At 39.5% G+C, this 23,063-nt stretch overlaps 1 protein-coding gene and 1 long non-coding RNA gene across 5 annotated transcripts in view; one reads left to right on the forward strand and one right to left on the reverse strand.

The window, feature by feature from the left end:
• Positions 1-2,030: 2,030 nt before the first annotated feature.
• Positions 2,031-21,674, forward strand: LOC117503757. The gene is made up of 2 exons (XR_004558655.1): positions 2,031-2,063; positions 21,565-21,674. It is a non-coding gene; the product is annotated as an uncharacterized LOC117503757 (long non-coding RNA).
• LOC117503756 (non-muscle caldesmon-like) overlaps positions 21,100-23,063 on the reverse strand; it is a 128,281-nt gene continuing 126,317 nt past the window's right edge. For 3 of the 4 annotated variants that reach the window (XM_034162987.1, XM_034162986.1, XM_034162988.1), the window contains one exon: positions 21,468-21,746. In XM_034162987.1, coding sequence (XP_034018878.1) covers positions 21,733-21,746 — 14 coding nt within the window. In that variant the 3' untranslated portion in view covers positions 21,468-21,732. Of the gene's footprint in view, positions 21,747-23,063 lie in introns of all 4 variants that reach the window. The other variant, XR_004558654.1, reaches the window with a different exon arrangement.

Below are 23,063 nucleotides of genomic sequence, written 5' to 3' on the forward strand. Positions count from 1 at the left end.
TTAGTCTGTTATCTGTGGGTGTGTGTGACGTTATTTTCATTGTGTGTGCATGCTTGTCTTTTGTTCCGTCTGCCAGTGGTCTGTGTGCCTGTTTTCAGGTCTACTCTTATTCAGTTTTAGTGTAGTCTAGTCTTTATGTCTCATTATGTTCATTTTCATTACGTTGCATTTCCCTTATGTAGGTTTTTTCCTGTGTGCATTTTCATGAGGTTTGGTCATCTTCATGTTTGGTTGTTTCTTAATCTCTGCTGCACTCTGGTGTTCTCTTTTGTTACTACATGTTCTGCCATGTAATCAGCACACGTGTTCAATCAGTGCAGCTGGTTATTTAAGGTCACAGTTTGAGGTTGGTCTTTGGAGGTCCATTGTTGTCGGTGTTGTGTTAAGCAGTCTTGTTCTTCTGTCTTCCAGTGCTCCAGTCTCAGTGAGTAGTAAGTTTTGGATTTTTTTTGCGCTGCTTTTTGTACTGATTGAGTTCTGGATTTTTGCATTCCCCTTTGTTGTTGGTTGTCTTAAGAGTTTTTCCTCACTTCTTCATGTCCTAGATTTCCTTCGCCCTTTCTGGGTTGAGTTTGTATTTTTTTTTTTTTTGAACTCCAGTCCTCACGTTTTTGTATTTTTTTGGGGGGATAACCTTCACTTCAATGAATAGTGACTGTTTTTGTTCAGACCTCCTCACCTCTGGATGGAGTGCTTTGTTAATAAAACACTGTTTTTGGAATTTACCTTTTGTGTCCTTGCATATTGTGGTTTGATTTTTGATTACTTCCTTGTTTCCACATCATAACATTTTGTTAGAATGGTGTTCCTTTGGTCCAAGGGCATGAGCAATGTCGGATTTGAGTGAAAAAATCCTGTGAAAACAAGAATCTTGGCAAGAAAGTGCGTGTTTTTCTGAACGTTTCGGACATAAGCCCCGGACATGAAAATTGGCCAAAAATTTTGTTCCTTTTTTTTTTTTTTTTTGTCAGAATTTTGGTTGTTTGGTCTGGATGGTTGTTTGTACGATGACTTTAGAGGTAAAGAAGAAGAAGAGAGTGAGAGGTCAACAAAGGATCAGATGGTGGAAGCTGAAGGAGGAAGACTGTTGTGTGAAATTTAGCGAGCAGGTGAGAGAAGCACTAGTTGGACAGGAAGCAGTTTTGGACAACTGGAAAAGTACTGCAGATGTGGTGAGGGAGACAGCTAGGGCAGTACTGGGTATGACATCTGGACAGTGGAAGGAAGACAAGGAGACTTGGTGGTGGAATGAAGAGGTCCAGGAAAGCATAAGGAGAAAGAGGTTGGCGAAAAAGTTTTGGGATAGTCGGAGAGATGAAGAAAGTAGACAGGAGTACAAGGAGATGCGGTGTAAGGTGAGAAGAGAAGTGGCAAAAGCAAAGGAAAAGGCATATTGCGAGCTGTACAAGAAGTTGAATAGTAAGGAAGGAGAAAAGGACTTGTACCGATTGGCCAGACAAAGGGACAGAGCTGGAAAGGATGTGCAGCAGGTTAGGGTGGTAAAAGATGCACATGGTAATGTGCTGACAAGTGAGGAGTGTGTGCTGAGAAGGTGGAGGGAATATTTTGAAGAGTTGATGAATAAATAAAATGAGTGAGAGAAAAGGCTGGATGATGTGGTGAGAGTAAATCAGGAAGTAAAAGAGATTAGCAAGGAAGAAGTGAGGGCTGCTATGAAGAGGATGAAGAGTGGAAAGGCAGTTGGTCCAGATGACATTCCAATGGAGGCATGGAAATGTCTAGGAGAGATGGCAGTAGAGTTTCTAACCAGATTGTTTAATAAAATCTTGGAAGTGAGAGGATGCCTGAGGATTGGAGACGAAGTGTGCTGGTTCCTATTTTCCTATTATATAGGGAGAAGGATGCTGAGGATGGAGCCACCAGGCAGGAGGAGAAGAGGGAGACCAAAGAGGAGGTTCATGGATGTGCTGAGAGAGGACATGCAGGTGGTTGGTGTGACAGAGGAAGATACAGAGGACAGGGTGAGATGGAAACGATTGATCTGCTGTGGCGACCCCTAACGGGAACAGCCGAAAGACAAAGAAGAAGAAGAAGAAGAAGAGGTCCAATGGCATGAGCAATGTCGGATTTGACTGAAAAAAATCCAGTGAAAATGGGAATTTGGGCAAAAATTGGGTGTTTTTCTGGACGTTTCTGACGTAAGCCCCGGACATGAAAATTGGCCAAAATTTTTTTTTGTTCCATTTTTTTTGTCAGAATGGTGTTCCTTTGGTCCAAGGGCATGAGCAATGTCAGAAAAAAATCCAGTGAAAATGGGAATTTGGACAAAAATTGCGTGTTTTTCTGAAAGTTTGCGACGTAAGCCTGGGACCATGAAAATTGGCCAAAAATGGCTTTGTTCCTTTTTTTTTTTTTTTTTTTTTTTTTTTTGTCAGAATGGTGTTCGTTTGGTCCAATGGAATGAGTAATGTTGGATTTGAATGAAAAAATCCCATGAAAACAGGAATTTGGGCAAAAATTTAGTTTTTCTGAACTGTGGATTCCGCCAGTGGAGGCTCAGGAGTTGAAAGAGCTCCGGGCCTAATCCTAAGTCTTTTCCTCCTGGCACTGATCAAGGCTCCAGCCTGTAGAGCACAAAAACGTGGGGATACAGCGACGTGATAAAAAAATTGCACATTTGCCTAGTATACATTATTGTAAACTATTTTCCCTAAAGCCCCGTTTACACCAACGGTTTTGTCGGTAGGTAGTACATAGACCAACATTCGCGGTAGTTCCGGCTGTTTTTGCAGTGGAAAGGGGCGGAGCATTTTGCCGGCATTTTGACCGCCATACTAGCTGCAATTACACGGATAAAACGCCGCTAAATCCACCAAATAAAGCGGCGTTTTGACGACGTAGCATCCAGCACACGTCAGGCAACGGGGTTAATACCCAGTTCTATCCTTTACAATCGCAGGTTAAGATGCGCATGAGAATGGCGGTGTTCTGCTGCTGCCGATAATGCCCTGTGTACCGCTGGATTTATCCAGGCAAATCCTGCGTTACTCCAGGAACTTTTGCATATAGGCACCGCCCCCAGAGTATAATAGGCTGAAGCCTCTGTCACTGCGGGGGGAGGGAGATCATACTCAGCCTTTTCTTCTCCTTCCTTTTTCCCCCCTCCTCAACCTGTTGCTCCGTCTCCACCACAGGCCTCCCCTCTGCTTCTGAACCAGACCTCTTGGTAAGTTCTTGCCACTGGCAATTTTCTTTTAGGAGGCATACTAGAGCTTCTCTGCAAAAATATCTGGAGCTGGCCGCGAGTGAGAGGCCTGCATGCAGCACGCTAGCATTTTTATACTGACCGCCGCCTATCGGCCGTTTGGAACGCCGTTAACCAGGAGGTGGCATTTAGAATGACGTACTGTCCGCTGGCGCTGCCGTTTTGTCTGCCTCTGTCGCCGGTTAAAACGCCCTTGAGGAGGCCGATGTGGGCTCTATTGCCGTTGGTTAGGGATACAACGCCGGCCGCCAATTACGGCGGTGTAAACTGCGGCACTACAGGAAGGGCAGGATGACACGGCGATTAAAAAGTATCAAACGCCGTTGTTCGCATTGTCTCCGTCGTCACGCAAATTCTCCGGGAGCGCTCCCGAAATTATTCGACATGTTGAATAATTTTTGACGATTCCTGGTAAAGCCACGCTCCTAGTGCCGGTGTTCTGTCGATGAGGTGCCTCGTGTAACTGCACATGCGTGCACTGAAAAAATTACTTGACGAAGTTCGCTTATTTTGATGGGCAAGTAAATGTATAAAAATCCCAGAAGAAGACCATAGAGCATGTCCATAACTAATGTAAGTGCTAATCAATGTAGCAGGCGATGCTACAAGTTTACAAAGCCACATGCTGAGTAAAATAAAGCCTTTTAAAAGAAAGGGTCTGTGCTGATCATCTGAAACAGACTTGTGCATTTAAAGTGAAGCAGTGTATTTCTATATATATTTTTTAAAAATGTGGTTTGCTCCACTGGCTGTTCTCCACTTCCGCAGATGAAGCGCACTTCTCGGTGGTGGGTAGAGGAAAAAAATACAAAAAAAAAAAAAAATGCGCATGCGCAGTTGCACATCGAGCGAGTTGCATCATCTCCACATGTGCAGTTGCGCGATGCACCTCATCTCGACGGGTGATGTCTTCAAATCTGGGGTAGAGCGATGTGTGCATGCGCAGTAGCGCGACGCACCTAATCTTGACGTTCACCTCATCTCGACGGGACACCGGCGTTAACAACGGCGTGTGATCCTTAAGACGGCCAGAAACTCTTCCGGGACGCTTCTGGGAGCTCTTACCGTCTGTGTAAACGGGGCTTAAAGGTACACAGGAGGCATTCAACTGGATTACAGTGACAAATATCCACTGTTAAAAGTGCTTCAACACTTTCACTTCAATTCCAAACACCTTCATATGAGCAAAATAACAGAATCAGGGAAAAAATATTGCATGCATGCGAGTAATTGGTGCAGCTGTGCTAAAATTTCCATTAAAAAATAATTTTGTGATAAAAGCATGCAATTTGGTACACATTCTAAATTGTTTCTTTTCAGATATGGAGCCATCCTGGAGCTGACCTCTTATAAGCTACAGGTGTCAAAATTTAAAAATCTGGCTTTATACATTGCAGGTATACTCTTACATGCAAATCACACTGCAACAAATAGTCTGAATGTCTGATCCAGGTCAGGGGTCAATGTGAAGATTATCATTGTTGTTCAAGGACACAAAGTGAAACTGAAACATTCCCTCTTTGTGGAGGTAATACACCAATAAAATAAATAAAAGTGAACATGCAACAATTGTACTGAAAAGACTTTCAAGCAATCTGCAACCGATTCATCCTCTGACTTTACATCTTTAAAGTGTAAAGAAGCAAAGACGTCTGTTCGGGGGGTCAGTGTCAAAGCGGCGTTTCCATTATAAAGACTTTATATGCACATATCAGTTAAAAGGCAGAATGATTGTCTCTTGGAGCAGTTACTTTCCACAGGCCTATAAATCAGTACCTTATAAAAAAAACAGCACTGCAGGCTGAGAAGGCAAATGGTCTGGTTTTTATGAATAATCGAGTACAGTTTCTTGCAGGTCGTCTATCCCTCCAGACAAACGGGCTTGGCTCACCTCACTGCACTCACAGTAAATCAAAGAGCATGGGGTGGGGGGGTCAACATTCAGTTTTGGAAAAATATTTGCAACACTTTTTTTTTTTTGTTTGTTTTTTACCCCCTTACACATAGACCACATCATGATGAGGTATTTCATGTTATTTTGCAACAATACCGCTTTCCTTTCAATGACACCAACCGCACGGTTAGTCCCTTGTGTGCCACAGTCATACTGACAATGTGACAACTACACATTCAAACTCGCATACATTTTGCAGCCAGACACAAATACGATGATATCTGTGTCCCTTTGCGGTTGTTATTCGGGCAATTCTTCAGCACAGAAAGAAAATTAAAAAATAAATGCATGTTTTTATCTTCAATCTTATAAATCAGGAAGATGAGGTTGGGAGGGCAGTGGGTAAGTCAGGCAACAGTGCAAGAAAAGTGTTTTCAGTTCCGCAGCACAACAGAACCACAAACAGTGCTCGTTCTACACAGAATTACTCCCCGGGTGAGACCCCTTCCGGGTGCTTTCCCCCACTCCTAGCCCCCCCCCCCCTTTTTTTTTTGCACAAACAGTCATTTTTTTTCTTAAATTATTATAATATATTTTTTATCATTATTTTACAAGTGCCCCTGAAATTGCAATTGAAATTGACGTCAAAAGACCACAGGCTACAATATAACTCTTATACAAACATCCATGAATTGCAAATCTGAATGTCCTGACATGCTAAATTTCTGTCATTAGACACTTTATTAATTTGTCTTTCAGGGAGGAACAATTAACCCGCTGCAAATAAAATGGATTTGTAAGCAAAATATCAGTTGATCCTATCTGCCTTGCATGATTTTGTTTTAAGTTACACTTTGACCTTTTTTTTTTGCTCGTGGTTCTGTATTTGCTCGCTTATTTTCTGGGCATTGTCAATTTTTTATTATTTTTCTTAACACTTCTTGGCTTTTTTGTTGGAATTCAGAGACAAAAATTGCAGGAATGTGATTTGCTCTGAGCCCAACACTCTGGAAACTCAGTATTTTGAAAGCTATCTTGGGCATGGACAGTGGCACTCCAGAGTTTTTTTTTTTTCTCTCTCTGCAGGTGCTATGGAGGAGCTTGGTATTTTTATGAGGGTGCTATGAAATAAGGGCTCATGTGTTGTGACAGCTCTCTGCCACATTCACAGGCGCACGCACACATCACCACGTTATGATCTGCAACAATCATTAATGACATACAGAATGATAAAAATCACACACAAACCTAGGCTGCTGTTCAATACAAATATCCACACACCTGGGTGATTCTTTAACTACGGGCACTATTGGCCTTGTAAATGTAATTTCCACCACACCATTGCCTTACAATATAAAGTGCCTTGGGGCAACTGTTTGTTGTGATTTGGCGCTATATACATGTGCTCTGATGTTAGTTTATCTCCATAGAAACTACCCACACAATCTTTCATACAAACTTTTTAAAGGGACATTATTGTTGTGGTGGAAATTACGGCAATAGTGTGGGACAACTACATTTTGTTTAAAAAAATCACAACAGTTGTATGACATTGAATACCCCAATTATGTTTTGATTATTTTACTGATATTTTATTCAGAGATATTTTAAAACATTAGAAAAAACGTTTGTTTACTATTCATTTTTATCATTGAAGATCATAAGTCTGGGTGTGGGACAAGCACAAAACGGCAATATTTGCATATAATGCTGAAAAAAGGTGAAAAAGTCATCATAGAGTACTAGGACAAATTTCTTCAAACACTTTCATTGTAAAGATAACTATAAAAGTGTGAAATTTCCCCTTTTTTCTTTTTTTCATAAAATATGATCAAGGGACATAAAATTGCCCGTAGTCTAAGAATCACCCACCTACACATGGAGCCTATAGCCTCAGGGGAAAAAATGCCAAAAATCTTTCACCTATCATTGATGTCTTCACAACAGCACAATGCACCTGTTATGTTGTTGTGGTTAAGAGCAAAAGCATTAATGATTTGGTTGCTGTCCACAGGCCATGTTCTCTGAGGATAATTGCCAGGAGTGACACCGGGTCACTGGTTTGTCTGTGCCAGTGTTGTATAAAGTACCGGAAAATCACACTTAAAGTACAGATACCCATTAAAAAAATTACTTTGGTAGAAGTTCAAGTCACTGATTGAAATGCTACTCAAGTAAAAGTCTTAAAGTATTATTGTACTTAAGTATGACAAGTAATGTACAACTAAATGTACTCAAGTATTGAAAGTACAAGTAAATGTTAATAATCAAACGGTTCAGAAACAAGGTTTCAAAACCTAAACGAGAGTAGACTACTCACTAGGTGTTCACAGAAAACATTTATTTCTATGTAAATGTCTATTTTCATTGTTACATGGTTTTGTCTTTTCTGTTGTTTTGTTTCGTTAGGTTCTTTTTGTCTCTCTCTAAAATTGTATTGTAACATTATTAGTCTATTATTATTGACTACTATGTACAACCCCTGGCAAAAATTATGGAATCACCGACCTCGGAGGATGTGCATTCAGTTGTTTAATTTTGTAGAAAAAAAGCAGATCACAGACATGACACAAAACTAAAGTCATTTCAAATGGCAACTTTCTGGCTTTAAGAAACACTATAAGAAATCAAGAAAAAAAAAATTGTGGCAGTCAGTAACGGTTACTTTATTTTTGGACCAAGCAGAGGAAAAAAATATGGAATCATGAAAAACAAAAGAACACTCCAACACATCACTAGTATTTTGTTGCACCACCTCTGGCTTTTATAACAGCTTGCAGTCTGAGGCATGGACTTAATGAGTGACAAACAGTACTCTTCATCAATCTGGCTCCAACTTTCTCTGATTGCTGTTGCCAGATCAGCTTTGCAGGTTGGAGCCTTGTCATGGACCATTTTCTTCAACTTCCACCAAAGATTTTCAATTGGATTAAGATCCGGACTATTTGCAGGCCATGACATTGACCCTATGTGTCTTTTTGCAAGGAATGTTTTCACAGTTTTTGCTCTATGGCAAGATGCATTATCATCTTGAAAAATGATTTCATCATCCCCAAACATCCTTTCAATTGATGGGATAAGAAAAGTGTCCAAAATATCAATATAAACTTGTGCATTTATTGATGATGTAATGACAGCCATCTCCCCAGTGCCTTTACCTGACATGCAGCCCCATATCATCAATGACTGTGGAAATTTACATGTTCTCTTCAGGCAGTCATCTTTATAAATCTCATTGGAACGGCACCAAACAAAAGTTCCAGCATCATCACCTTGCCCAATACAGATTCGAGATTCATCACTGAATATGACTTTCATCCACAGTCCACGATTGCTTTTCCTTAGCCAACTGTAACCTTGTTTTTTCTGTTTAGGTGTTAATGATGGCTTTCGTTTAGCTTTTCTGTATGTAAATCCCATTTCCTTTAGGCGGTTTCTTACAGTTCGGTCACAGACGTTGACTCCAGTTTCCTCCCATTCGTTCCTCATTTGTTTTGTTGTGCATTTTTGATTTTTGAGACACATTGCTTTAAGTTTTCTGTCTTGACGCTTTGATGTCTTCCTTGGTCTACCAGTATGTTTGCCTTTAACAACCTTCCCATGTTTGTATTTGGTCCAGAGTTTAGACACAGCTGACTGTGAACAACCAACATCTTTTGCAACATTGCGTGATGATTTACCCTCTTTTAAGAGTTTGATAATCCTCTCCTTTGTTTCAATTGACATCTCTCGTGTTGGAGCCATGATTCATGTCAGTCCACTTGGTGCAACAGCTCTCCAAGGTGTGATCACTCCTTTTTAGATGCAGACTAACAAGCAGATCTGATTTGATGCAGGTGTTAGTTTTGGGGATGAAAATTTACAGGGTAATTCCATATTTTTTACCTCAGAATTGAGTGAGTCCATTCCCCCCCTCTGCTTGGTCTAAAAAAGTAACAGTTACTGACTGCCACAATTATTTTTCCTGATTTCTTATAGTGTTTCTTAAAGCCAGAAAGATGCCATTTGAAATGACTTTAGTTTTGTGTCATGTCTGTGATCTGCTTTTTTTTCTACAAAATTAAACAACTGAATGAACATCCTCCGAGGCTGGTGATTCCATAATTTTTGCCAGGGGTTGTAGACTATTATTGTTGTTGCTATAATATATGAATAAAAATAAATTAAAAAAATTACAATTTGACTCTTTTATGACAACGAACGCTGAGCCATTAATTATACAGAAAACAAATCAACACAAACAGCTTAATGCTAACTTTAACATTGAAAACGCCATAGACATGCTAACACTTTAGCATCGGTCCCGTTTTTAAGTTATGGTCTTCTGAAACAGTTGATAGATGTATTTTATAACAGGTCAGTTTAACATAAAAATATTACTCAAACATACGCTGTTCAGGGTTTTAGCGGGGAAAAATTAGGTTAAAGCGAAATAAAACAATCAATCCACGAATCGTAGATCGAAGCACTGCTTCGACCTGCGAATCACTGCTTCGATTGGTTCAAAGCAAAGCTACACTGCAGAAAAGTTGATTACAGACCTGCAGTGGGTCTGTAATCAAAGTAGAGAAATTATTTTCCTGACAAACACCCCACAAGTGCGCAACTGCAAAAAAGCCTACCGGACATGACTCATGACAAATCGGCCTGACTTCTTTGCAGTCACTAGTAATCAGTGGTGTCTCTGGGTGAAAACACGACTTTTTTCGTGTGTGTGTGTGTTTTTTTTTTTTTTGTAACGAGTAACGGCATGGCACAGAGAAAATGTATCAGAGTAGAAGTATGCAATTAAGGTCGGAAATGTAGTGAAAGTAAGCTGAATTTAAAAAAAAAACTCAAAGTACAAAGTCTCCCAAAACGTACTTAAGTACAGTAGTGAAGTATTTTTACTTCATTACTATACACCACTGGTCTGTGCCTACTGCTATTCCTCAAGTAGTTCTTTAGGCGAAATAGACTTCACTTCTTTCCAGTTTCATTCATGGATATTTGGGCAGCAAAAACCGAACCATTTCAGCAACTTGAAACTACACTCACTACATTACGATGTCCATGACATCGTAATGACCATGACATCATTGAATGTCACGTTACTTATTTAGTGTAAAACAATCAGTTCTGTTGATGCGTATTTTCTTTTATGAGTTAAATATTTATCTAATCACATAAACTGAAAACACCAGAAGTGTCTTACTGTGGAAAACTGAAGGGATGATGTCATCGGCCTGCCTCTGTAACATGTTAAGTGTAATTTTACTTATTTTATTTTTTTTTTTTTTTTCTTGGTGGTGGTGGGACAAAGTGCTGGCGTCCTCCCTTTCAGTCTGAGAAACTCACCCAGAGCAGACAAACACTGAGGGACGTCTTTAAAAAAAACCCTTAACAAGTAACTTCCATCATAAGGAATTAACGCATTTCCAGATGTCATCTTCCAAAATAGGTGTGTCATGCGGAGAACACTTATCATCTGATGATGATGAATCCAGGCAACAAGTCAGATTGAAGGACTTTTTTTCACCTGTGTGCTGCCTTCTAAAATTGTAGCTTCTGTTGCTACATTTATTAGCTCCAATTTCAATTCAATTTGATCAGCTTATAATGCGCCACATCACAACAGAAGCCTCCCCAAGGCGCCTCACACAGAACAATTCAACATAAAAATTAAATAATTAAAAATAAAAAATTCAAATACATAATTAAAAACAGAAGTAAAAGAATAAAACAGATTTTAAAAAAATAAAAACTAGTCATAAGAAAGAGAATAAAAATGGGTTTTAAGTCTCAACTTAAAAATGTCCACGAGCTCCACGTCTTCTTCTTCTCCATTTGTTGTAGAAGCGTTACAGTGCCACATACAGGCCTGGCATATATACTACAGTATTTTCAATCAGTTTCACAGGATCTGTGAGAATGGAGGTATTTCTTGAATGGAACAGTTTTTGAAAATGACAAAGAAAAAGCTTGCATAGGGGAAGTTCAGTTTCAGTGTGGACAAGGCCTCAAACATGGGATGAAATCAAGTTTAAAAAAAGAATAAATGAGGAATTATTTTCTTGGGGGTGCTATGACTAATCTAGGGGGAGCTATAGAGCCACCGGGCGCCATCAATGGGCATGGAACACAAATTAAACTGCAAGTTGCAACAGTGAGCCAAATCTACCAAGCTTGAACTTGTGCAAGGTCTCAGCCGCATGTTTGATCACAATCCATGAAGATGTGGTAGAGTTCTCCCGTACACTATTTTTCTCAGGCTCGGGCCCCTGGTGGCCACAATTAGTAAAAGCACACTCGAAGTGATAATTGTCAGATTTTATTGAGATGACCTTGTATCCCAAGTTTCACCTTGAAATACAAAGCCTTTATCAAGATATCACGTACAGAATGTTTCAGAGATTCTGCCCTTGAAGGCCACAGTTCTAATCAAAATGTGCCCAACATAGAACCGGTCTGAGTGAACTGACCTCGTGTACCAAATTTCATCTTGATATTGCACACACACTGACCCCATGGACAAACACACAGACAGGTGCACACACAGAGTCCAGCAAGTCCAAACGATACACAACGCAAGTTGGACAGTGTTGTCAGAATGAACTAAAAATTTAGACTGCAAAGAGATTTAGGAAGCATTTATTGTCATTTAATTTCCCCTGTTTAAGCAATGATATTGGAGCAAAATTAATCCCATGCACATGGAGCCAAGTAGCTATTTATAAGACAACATGAAGAGGGAATGTGAGATTAAAACAATGGGAGAATGAGGAGGATACCATCTGGATGAAGCGGCTCTCGCACAGACTGCAAAGCCAGAAATGATCCACAGTGGATGATGGTGGTCACGACTGTGGGATTAAATGTGTATTTGCGTCGTTTGGCTGAAAATGTGGCAGGAATGTTGTGGCTGCTAGTATCGGCATCAGATCAAAGCCCAAAGCGCGCAGACCAACGCGGCGTCCTCAAAGGCGAGATTTCTTCACTACTTCAGACCTCAGTACAACAAAGAAACACTTGGAAATCTTTGGCCATCCACTTAAAACATGTTTCAGCCTATTCAACACAAAAACAATGAATTTACACGGCTGACTTTCCCAAGATATTTTGTGTATTCAAGATAAAAGTTCCATAATTGCAAAATATGAGCATGGAATCAGCATTGCTGAGTGTCTGGCAACACAACACATGAACCTTTTTACCATCATCAACCATAAGGTCACCGTACACAGACCCCAACGATGGTTTTAGAAGCAAGTGGCATGCCAGTGTATTTGGGTGATTCTTTAACTATGGGCACTATTGGCCTTGTAAATGTAATTTCCACCACACCATTGCCTTACAATATAAAGCGCCTTGGGGCAACTGTTTGTTGTGATTTGGCGCTATATACATGTGCTCTGATGTTACTGTTTATCTCCATAGAAACTACCCACACAATCTTTCATACAAACTTTTTAAAGGGACATTATTGTTGTGGTGGAAATTATGGCAATAGTGTGGGACAACTACATTTCGTTAAAAAAAATCACAACAGTTGTATGAAAATGAATACCCCAATTATGTTTTGATTATTTTACTGATATTTTATTCAGAGATATTTTAAAACATTAGAAAAAAATGTTTGTTTACTATTCATTTTTATCATTGAAGATCATAAGTCTGGGTGTGGGACAAGCACAAAACGGCAATATTTGCATATAATGATGCTGAAAAAAAGGTGAAAAAGTCATCAGACTACTAGGACAAATTTCTTAAAACACTTTCATTGTAAAGATAACTATAAAAGTGAAATTTCCCCTTTTTTCTTTTTTTCATAAAATATGATCAAGGGACATAAAAGTGCCTGTAGTCTAAGAATCACCCATTTATGACACCAATAAACATAGGATAAGAATAAAAAAAATCTGGAATTTCTTGCAGCCACGGTGACAGAAGCAGAGTAAAGGTCTTATGTTCAAGCTCAAAATCACACCAGGACTACAGTTAATGATTTTTTTTTCCTTCATTGATTAATCATACAATTATTTTTTACAATTAATCGATTAGTTGTATCCATAAAATGGTGAAAAATGTTGATTTCTCTCTTCCACAACCCAAGATGATGCATTCAAATGTCTTGTTTCGGCCCACAACCCAGGGACAATCTGGACATTAAAAAATTACGAAAAAAAAAATGAAATAGTTGTTGATTAATGTAATAGTCAATAATGAAGGAATGGTTGTAGCTTTGATCCAAACCAATCCTACATACTTTGATGTACATTATGACGGCCAAATCTCATCAAATTTCAAATTAATATTCAAACTTTTCAGCTTGTTGACAGTAGCACTGTACAAAACTGCCAAATGATCAATATTGTCATACCAATATCATGTATGATACGACTACGATTTCACACAAAGTGCAGCAACAGTGAAAATGAAACATTCTTAAACAAAATAGTAATTATACCTCACTCATTTTGCACTCACCATAAGGTTAGGATACAGTGCCCTGCAAAAGTTTTGAAACACTTGGTATTTCACACATTTTAATTTATGCCATTTCAAATACAAAGAATAAAAATGTCTAAAATTATCTTCCTCAAACTGAAAGCAAATATGTAAAACTTGATACAAACCTGTAAAAATGTATCAGTTTTATTGCCAGTTTTCTTCAGACAAATCAGGGGATGGATACATGAACATTTCCAAGTCACTGAATATGTCTTGGACTTTATTTACATCAGTTATAAAGAAATACAGTTTCTTTCACCACAACATCAAATCTAGGCTTTCATCTCAAATGTACTTCCTGGCAAATTGTAGCTGAACTTTCAGGTCTTCTTTTAAGAAAATCCTCCTCGACACCACTTCATCAGGAAGCTGTATTTTATATTTTTAATTTCTATCAATTTGTAGAGATTTGGTTTCAGTTTAAGGAAGATAATTTTTTGAAAAAAAAAATGCATTTGAAATGGCATAAACAAATTACACTGAGCAAAAATATAAATGCCCCATGTGAAATATTGATGCCACATGGGGTCAACAACTGTGAGCATATGCTGAATTTTACTTGTACAATAGAAATATTTTCTTTTGATTTGTGTACCATTTTTAATCCATCTCTCTGAGTGAGCATTTGCTCAATGATAGTGATTTCACTCATTACATGGGTGTGGCATATCCAGACGGTGATCAGACAGAATGAGCAATACCCACACACTCCTTTATACTGGGGACAATAAAAGACCACCGCAAAATGTCCAATTTTGTCAAAAGTCATAATGCCTCAAATGTCTCAGGTCATGCGGGAACATGCCATCGGCATGCTGGATGCAGGGATGTCCACCAGAGCAGTCGCTGTACAGCTGAATGTCAATTATCGGACGATAGGTCGTTTGAGAGTTCGTTTCCGACAGACAGGCAGTACTGCAAATCGACCACATCCACGTCGGCCATGTGACCACACCAGCACAAGATTGACACATCCGGCTTGTCCACCTACGGGAATAACAATTCCACAAGCCACGATAGACAACTTGATCAACTCTATGCGAAGGCGGTGTGTTGCTCTGAGAGCCGCACATGATGGACACGAGATATGGAGATTTGCCACCCAGCCTTAACCAGGGAGGGGGTCTGAGACACGCTTGGTCCCCTGTTTACAATGGAGTACTCAGGTCGAAGCAGTCAGTCTTTTGTTCATGGTAATGAGTCATTCACGTCATCAGGAGAGTCGTCAAGGGAGCCATCAGGAGAGCTATTGAGAGAGCTATTGTGCTAACTAGAGCACAATAGGTGCTAATTAGAGCTATTGTTTAGTCACTAGCCTATAGCAGTCGACCTCTCGGTAGGAGGGGTCTGGTTAGGTTTAAAAAACTCCAGCTTTTGTTGGCTTCTGTTTATTCTTCTCTACAAGAGTCAAGACAGAAGTCAGACTACCAGAGCAAGAATTTTAGCTGAGGAAGCTTCTGCGATTTGAAGCGAAACATCCTCGCGTCAAGTCCAGTCGAAGATTCAAGCTTCTCTACTACGAGATACTGAACATTCAATTTCTTCGAATTGACCCCTAACGTGTTCAAAGGGTTGGCAATCCTTCGCAGATGCCAATATCAAGATGTAATGGTGATCTAAAGATTATTCATTAACAAAATTAATTTTGATTCGGTTCATATATTGCATAATCCTAATGTTAATAAAAACTCAAACTAAAACTCAGCTAAATTTGACATGGGGCATTTATATTTTTGTTCAGTGCAAAATGTATGAAAAGCGATGTAAATTATTGGTTGAGTTGATAGGGTTTTAAAAAGAAATAGTATCATGCTTAATTATCACGTTACGGGGTAACATGTCACATTGTTTGACCTTTTACTTTGGAGACCAAACTATTCCATTTATTAACCCTATTAGCTCAACCAATAATTTACATCACTTTTTACCAAAATTGGAGCAACTTTAACTTTTGACCCCTGTAAAAACTGAAACTGACCTTTGTCACCATTCTTGCTGTTTTTAACCCTATAACCTGATAACATTCAGTCACAGATGGTTCAAACTATACCTTTTTTGGAATCTTTAATTCTTCAAATGACCCCTACCTGGCTGCCTATTGAAATTTCATGTGGCCAGTTTTTTTTTTCTTCCCAAAAGAGTATGTCTAATGTGTATTAGTGCCGTATTTGATACTTGTATCACCATTTGAAGGACTGTTTATCTGCTGCACTTATGAGCCAACAGAGCATGAATCAGCTGTCGTGTACTTGTTTTATTCATCTAAAATTAGAGGAGAAACACATTGTGTGTGTGTATATATAAGACAAACCAAATTATAGGAGAAATGCTGCTTTTAACCACCTGGACCTCATTTCTGGCAAAAAAAAAAAAAAAAAAAAAAAAGTCATTTACAGACCAATGTAACTTTAGTGTCATTAGGAGTTGACGGTTCGGACCACGTGTTCAGGTTCAAATCTGGCTCCAAGATTTTTCTTCCTCTCCAAAAGTGGATTAGAATTTTTTTTTTTTTTTTTTTTGTGGTACACAGTGCCAACTACTGTACAGGAGGGAGCTAGCAGTCAATATGTCAGATTTCAAAATGGCTTTCTTCAACCAGATGTGCAGTGCTGTGACATGTCAATCATCTGGGGTGGTACCTGGGGTATCCAATCAGATTTCAAGGTGGTCCAGTACCACCCAGCTCCACCCATGCCAGGAAGTGTTCAACATCTGACATTTTGCTTTTCACTGTGGACTCAAAATTTGGCACTTCCTGTTTTTCTCAACTTGCCACTAAATTTCCTTGAGATCCCATGAGGTCTCGTCTATTGTCAAACCTGTAAGCGTTTATCCAGGAAGTGGTCAACATTTGACTTTTTTAAAATTTAATTTAACGAGACAAAGTTACACAGAATCCTTACATAGGATTAAAAACAATATACAGAAGAACAGATTAATAAAAAAAAAAACAGATCAAAATGGGGGAATTATTTAAAAACATTTCTATAAAGTTAAACACATTTGACATTTCCTGTTTCATTGTGGGCTCAAAATTTGGCACTTCCTGTTTCAGTCTCAAGTTGCCACTGAATTTCCACAACATCTTCTCTATTGTCAATCCAGGAAGTGCTCAATATTTGACATTTCCTGTTTCACTGTGGGCTCAAAATCTGGCACTTCCTGTTTCAGTGTGAACTTGTCACTGAATTCCTGGGAGATTCCACAAAATCACATCTATTGTTAATCCAGGAAGTGTCAATCTAGGACGTGCTCAACATTTGACATTTCCTGTTTCACTGTGGACTCAAAATGTGGCACTTCCTGTTTGGGACACAGTGTACCATGAGCGAGTTTCACGGCGCTGCGTGTGTATGAATGGAACACTGCTTTTATATCCTTTTCATGATATTCTGTGATGTTCACATTTTAAAGTTCTGATTCCAGAGTATATTTGTTTTTTTTGTTTCTCAGAGCTATGAAAATCACAATGTGTAAAGAAAGAATGCTTTAAGGTAAAGAAGCAAAAATAAATAAATAAAATAAGCACATACTGAAAAATACAATAAATTTGTTGTCACATGACCACAACTGCCTTTGACAGGACAGTGCTTTATGACAACTCAAAGTCCCTTCTGTGATGTGATCGAGCTCACGTTTTTTTAATAATTGCTCAAAACGTCTTTTTTTTTTTTTAGCATTTTAATGGCAAAGAATGTACATTTTCAAAAAATGTGTTCTTTAAAAATATTTAACATTTATACAGTGAGTGCAAGGTAGTACTTAAGAGCACAACATGGAAGGAAACATAATGTGGGAAAAACTTAATATCTTTATTGCTTTATGTTGAGTTGGTGGTACAATGCTTCAAAACATTCATCCAGTTGGAGACTCACATTGGGAATGTTTAAGAGACTACACAAATGTGTTTGTTTCTGCATAGGCTACACAAGTGTCTGGTTAAACAAAGGAAAGGAATTTAAAAAAATTAACAAGCCTGTAAAAAAAAAAAAAAAAGAAATAATCACTGTATTATATAAAAAAGAGCATAAATGAACACTGAATCACACTTAAAAATATTTTGGTCCCGCTCCTTTCCCCTTTCCAGGAGCTATGGAATGTGATTGTCACACCTCTGAGCAATAAGAGATCAATTTAATGCCCTGACAAACTTGATATAAGCCAAAAAAGAAGAAAAGGAAAAAAACAAAACAAAAAACAGATCATCATTCTTAAGACGATGTGAGTGAAATATAAAACTTAAACCAGTAATATGATGCCGGGCTGCTATGAGGCTTTTGTCACGTCAAGTACCTCAATTGTCATATAAATGATTCCATTGCTATCATTAAGGCCAGAAGAAATACATAGTGGTAAATATTCAAAAGAAATGCTGGCTATCAAATCAAAGTGTGCACAGATGCATTAAAGAGATTGACAGGCGTTGGTTCCTTTTCCAGACTAAGTTATAAAATGTGCAGCTGTAAGCTGGTTTAAGAGGAATGTCTACAGATTGTAAAGTGATCTAACAGGTATAAAAGCTACAAAAAACATAAAAAAGAGATTGAAACGTAAATACAGTGCATCCTGAAAGTATTCACAGCGCTTCACTTTTTCCACACTCTTATGTTACAGCCTTATTCCAAAGCAGAGTAAATTCATTTTCCCCTCAAAATTTGACTTAACTCCCCATAATGACCAGATGTAAAAGGTTGGGTTTTTTTTATTTTTGCAAATTTATTAAAAATAAAAAAAGAAATTACATGTACATAACTATTTACACCCTTTGCTTAATACTTTGTTGATGCACCTTTGGCAGCAATTACAGCCTCAAGTCATTTTCAGATCTCTCCAGAGATGTTCAATCATATTCAGGTCTGGGCCACTCAAGGACATTCACAGAGTTGTCCTGAAGCCACTACTTTGATATCTTGGCTGTGTGCTCAGGGTCATTGTCCTGCTGAAAGATGAACTCTTGCACCAGTCTGAGGTCTAGAGCGCTCTGGAGCAGGTTTTCATCCAGGATGTCTCTGTACATTGCTGCATTCATCTTTCCCTCAATCCTGACTAGTCTCTCAGTTCCCGCTGCTGAAAAACATCCCCACAGCATGATGCTGCCACCACCATGCTTCACTGTAGGGATGGTGCCTGGTTTTCTTCAAACATGACACCTGACATTCACACCAAAGAGTTCAATATTTGTCTCATCAGGCCATAGAATTTTGTTCCTCATGGTCTGAGAGTCCTTCAGGTGCCTTTTGGCAAACTCTAGGTGGTCTGCCATGTGCCTTTTGTCTGGCCACTCTACCATACAGGCCTAATTGGTGGATTGCTGCAGAGATGGTTGTCCTTCTGGAAGGTTCTCTTCTCTCCCCAGAGGAATGCTGGAGCTCTGACAGAGTGACCATCGGGTTCTTGGTCACCTCCCTGACAAAGGCCCTTCTCCCCCAATCGCTCAGTTTAGACGGGTGGCCAGCTCTAGGAAGAGTCCTGGTGGATCTGAAGTTCTTTTATTTATGGATGATGGAGACCAGTGATGATGGAGACCATTGTGCTCACTGGGACCTTCAAAGCAGCAGAAATGTTACTGTTCCCCTCCCCCGATTTGTGCCTCGAGACATCCTCTCTCAGAGGTCTTGAAACAATTCCTTTGATTTCATGCTTCGTTTGTGCTCCGAGAGGTGTGTGCCTTTCCAAATTATGCCCAATCAACTGAATTTACCCCAGGTGGACTCCAATTAAGTTGTAAAAACATCTCAAGGATGATCAGTGGAAACAGGAGGCACCTGAGCTACATTTTGAGCTTCATGAAAAAGGCTGTGAATACTTATGTACGTGTGATTTCGTAGTTTTTGTTTTTTTTAAATATACGAGGTCTCTTAGATAATAAACCGACCCTTTTATTTTTTTTTTTAACTATATGGATTTGAATGACATGCGATTACACCAATCATGCTTGAACCCTCGTGCGCATGCGTGAGTTTTTTCACGCGTGTCGGTGACGTCATTTCCCTGTGGGCAGGCCTTGAGTGAGATGTGGTCCCGCCCTCTCGGCTGAATTCCTTTGTTTCACACGCTGCTCGAGACGGCGCGCGTTGCTTTATCAAAATTTTTTCTGGACCTGTGAGGAATATCCGAGTGGACACTATTCGAGAAATTAAGATGGTTTTCTGTGAAAAGTTTAACGGCTGATGAGAGATTATGGGGTGTTTCTGTCAGTGTAAGGACTTCCCACGGAGCGGGACGTCCTGCAGCGCTTCCAGGCGCTGTCGTCGGCCTGTTTCGAGCTGAAAACATCCTAATTTAAGGCTTAATTCACCCAGGACATCGTGAGAGAACAGAGAAGATTCAGAAGAGGCCGGCATGAGGAATTTATGCGGACATTCCACTGTTTAAGGACATTTTTTTAATGAAAGACGTACGCGCAAATTTGCCGAGTCGTTTCCGTTGACGACTCGGCAAATCTGTGTGCGCCGCGACAGGAAAAACACCTCTGTGTTGAAAACCATTTGTAGAATTCAGGCGGCTTTTAATGGCTTTCAACAAGTGAGTAACTGAGAAATTGTTTAACAGCTTGGGCACGTTCCAACTTGCCCGTTAAGATTTCCAACGGAGGTGTTTTTCCTGCCGCGACCCCCCGCGGTCGGGTCCAGCCCGACATGCGACTCTGCCCGCACGTTCTTTCATTACAAAATGACCGTTAACAATGGAATGTCCAAATAAACTCCTCATGCCGACTTCTTCTGAAAGTTCTCTGTTCTCTGACGACTTACTGCGTCAGAGCCTGAAATGTGGAAGTTTTCAACTTGAAACGGCGAGACGCTGCCGCCTCGAAGTGCAGATCGCCATCAGGCGCCGTGGACCGTCCTTAAAGCGACACTACCAGACCAAAATCTCTCATCAGCCGTTAAAATTTTTACTGAAAACCAGCTGAATTTATTGAATGGTGTCCACTCAGTTGTGCCTTACAGTTTTGAAAAATTTTTTATCAAACAAAGCAACAGTCTGAGCCATTCCTAAACAATGAAAAAAAATCGCCGAGCGGGTGGACGACTCCTCACTCAAAGACTGCCCACAGGCGAATGACGTAACCGACAGGCGTGAAAAAACTCTCGCATGCCCACGAGGGTTCAAGCATGTCTGATGTAGTCACACGTGATTCAAATCCATATGGTTTTTGAAAAAAATAATAAGGTCGGATACTTTTCTAATAGACCTCGTATATATTTAAATACATTTGCAAAAAAACTGTTTCTACATTGTCATTATGGGGTATTGTGTGCAGAATTTTAGGGGAAAAAATTAAACCATTTTGGAATAAGGCTGAATGAAAGATAAAATAGGGAAAAAATGAAGTGCTGTGAATACTTTCCGGGTGCACTGTAAAATGACAGTGTAATAAAAGTCAGAATGGCCTTCTGATTATTTCCACACTTCAATCACCAGCTGTGGGTGAATAATTTCTAGAGTAAAAAACAAGCAAAATAACTGAGTATAAAGATGTTATATAAGATACAGTATATAGGTCATATTCAAAACATCACATGTGCTAACATATATTACTCAGACCTTTGCTGCACTATTGGTAAAAAATAATAAAAGTGAAATCCGCTAAATTCTAGAAGTGCTTATATTGTTAACCTGAACTGGTGAAACACTGAATAAAATGTGTGAAGCTTTTCCTTTAAATATAAATAAAGATGAGATGGGAAAAAATGGACTGTGTGAGCAATATGGTACTGATTTCACTTTTTTGAATGTTGAAGTAAAAAAAAAAAAATTTTAAATTCATCTGCTCCATCAAAACCACTGGCAGAGTGCAATAGAGAAATGTAAATTTCAAGAGTTTGTCTTTGATGAATTGTGAATGTAATTAGTAAGTACAATTTTTCAAATTTCACAGCATTTTGCTTCTTTGCGAAAGCAAAAAAATCAATGTGCAAAGGCACTATACGTGGCTACCATACAAAAAAAGAAAAGCGTGATGCTGTTTTGGTACAGTGCGTGGACAGCACCTCTCCTGTCCCTCCATTTTCTTGGTGTCCCCCCTTGGGGGCGTGGTCATTATTTGGAACATAAAACAAAGTCAAAGGAAGGGTCTCAGATTGTCGTGGTCCTCAGCGTTTATGGAGCCTTCAAGACATTAGTGCCCCATACCTGGTGGTAGACAGAAAAGTGTGTTTACGAGTCAGTTTAACAGCAGGTTCTTCAGTGCTTACAAGGACTGCGTGTTGGAACCCAGCGACGTAGGTGGCTTTGCTTTTTGAGAAAAGGTTTTGCCAGCCTTAGGTTTGTGGACAATGTTGTGATCTATCTGGAATCAGTGGATACTCTGACTAGAGGATTTTAGAAGCTGAGTGAGGCGTCGGAATATCTGCTTTTGCGATTGTCCTTGATTAAGACAAGATGGAGGTTTGAAATGACTTCCTGGACTTGCTTATCAGAAAGTGTGAAAACTGGAGGGAGACTTTCAGCAATGTTGGCTCCTGGTCCTTGGGCTCTGAGAGCAAGAGATGCCTGGAATGCAGATGTCATTGCATGAGAATAAAAGTCCACGTCTTTAGGGTCCTGGTGCTTCCTGTCTTACTGTAAGACTTGGACAGGAACCAGTAACAAGGTTACAACTAGATATCTGTTTTACAAGACCCAATGAGTAGCTCAATGACCCCCCCCGTGTGATGCGTTTCTCTGGGCATGATACCCCAGTAACTCAAAGATTAAGGGGTCGCCCACTGGGCTGTGGTATAGACATGGATGGATGGATGCATGAACTGGATTTCTGTCTAGGTCACTACAAGTGTAATACACAAGTCTTTTCTTTCCCTAATGTGGTGGTCGCACTAAGGTCGGCCTGGTTGGTCCTTGGTCTTGAGCGGGTCAAAGCCTTGGACTTGGCCAAGGTGTGCACTTTGACACTGCAAAAAAATCAATTCCCACACAAAAAAGTCTTTTTTTTTTTACCTGAGGCTGCTATCTGCACAGTAATGCTCCCGGTTCAACCATACACAATTCTATTGGAATTACAACCACTTCTGACCCAGAAATTGGTCAAATTTACATTTCCCACCCTCAAACCAAGCAAAGTAAATAAATAAATAAATAAAATCCAGCCTTCATGCTTTTGAAAACATCACACACACCATGACTGGCTACAAGTCACCAAATGTTAAATGAATAACTCCATATCCAATGAGCTGTTCAAGATTTTGAGCCAAACATGGACTAAATATGACTTAATACTAAACTCCCAAAAACCAAAACAAAACTCTTCTTCCTTAAAGATTATTGGTGGCTTGCAAACCAATGAGGTGCATTACCACCACCAACTGTTTGGTCGTGGAACTGAATGAATGGATTCTGACGTATGTTGACAAAATAACCCGGAAACATTCACCACATGAGTAAAAACCTAGATTCCAGGTCATTTCTGGAAAACGTTGATCACTGATTCACCAAGTCTGGAGATAGGTGACA

This window comes from Thalassophryne amazonica, chromosome 22 (genome assembly GCF_902500255.1).
Source record: "Thalassophryne amazonica chromosome 22, fThaAma1.1, whole genome shotgun sequence".
NCBI classification, from domain to species: Eukaryota; Metazoa; Chordata; class Actinopteri; order Batrachoidiformes; family Batrachoididae; genus Thalassophryne; species Thalassophryne amazonica.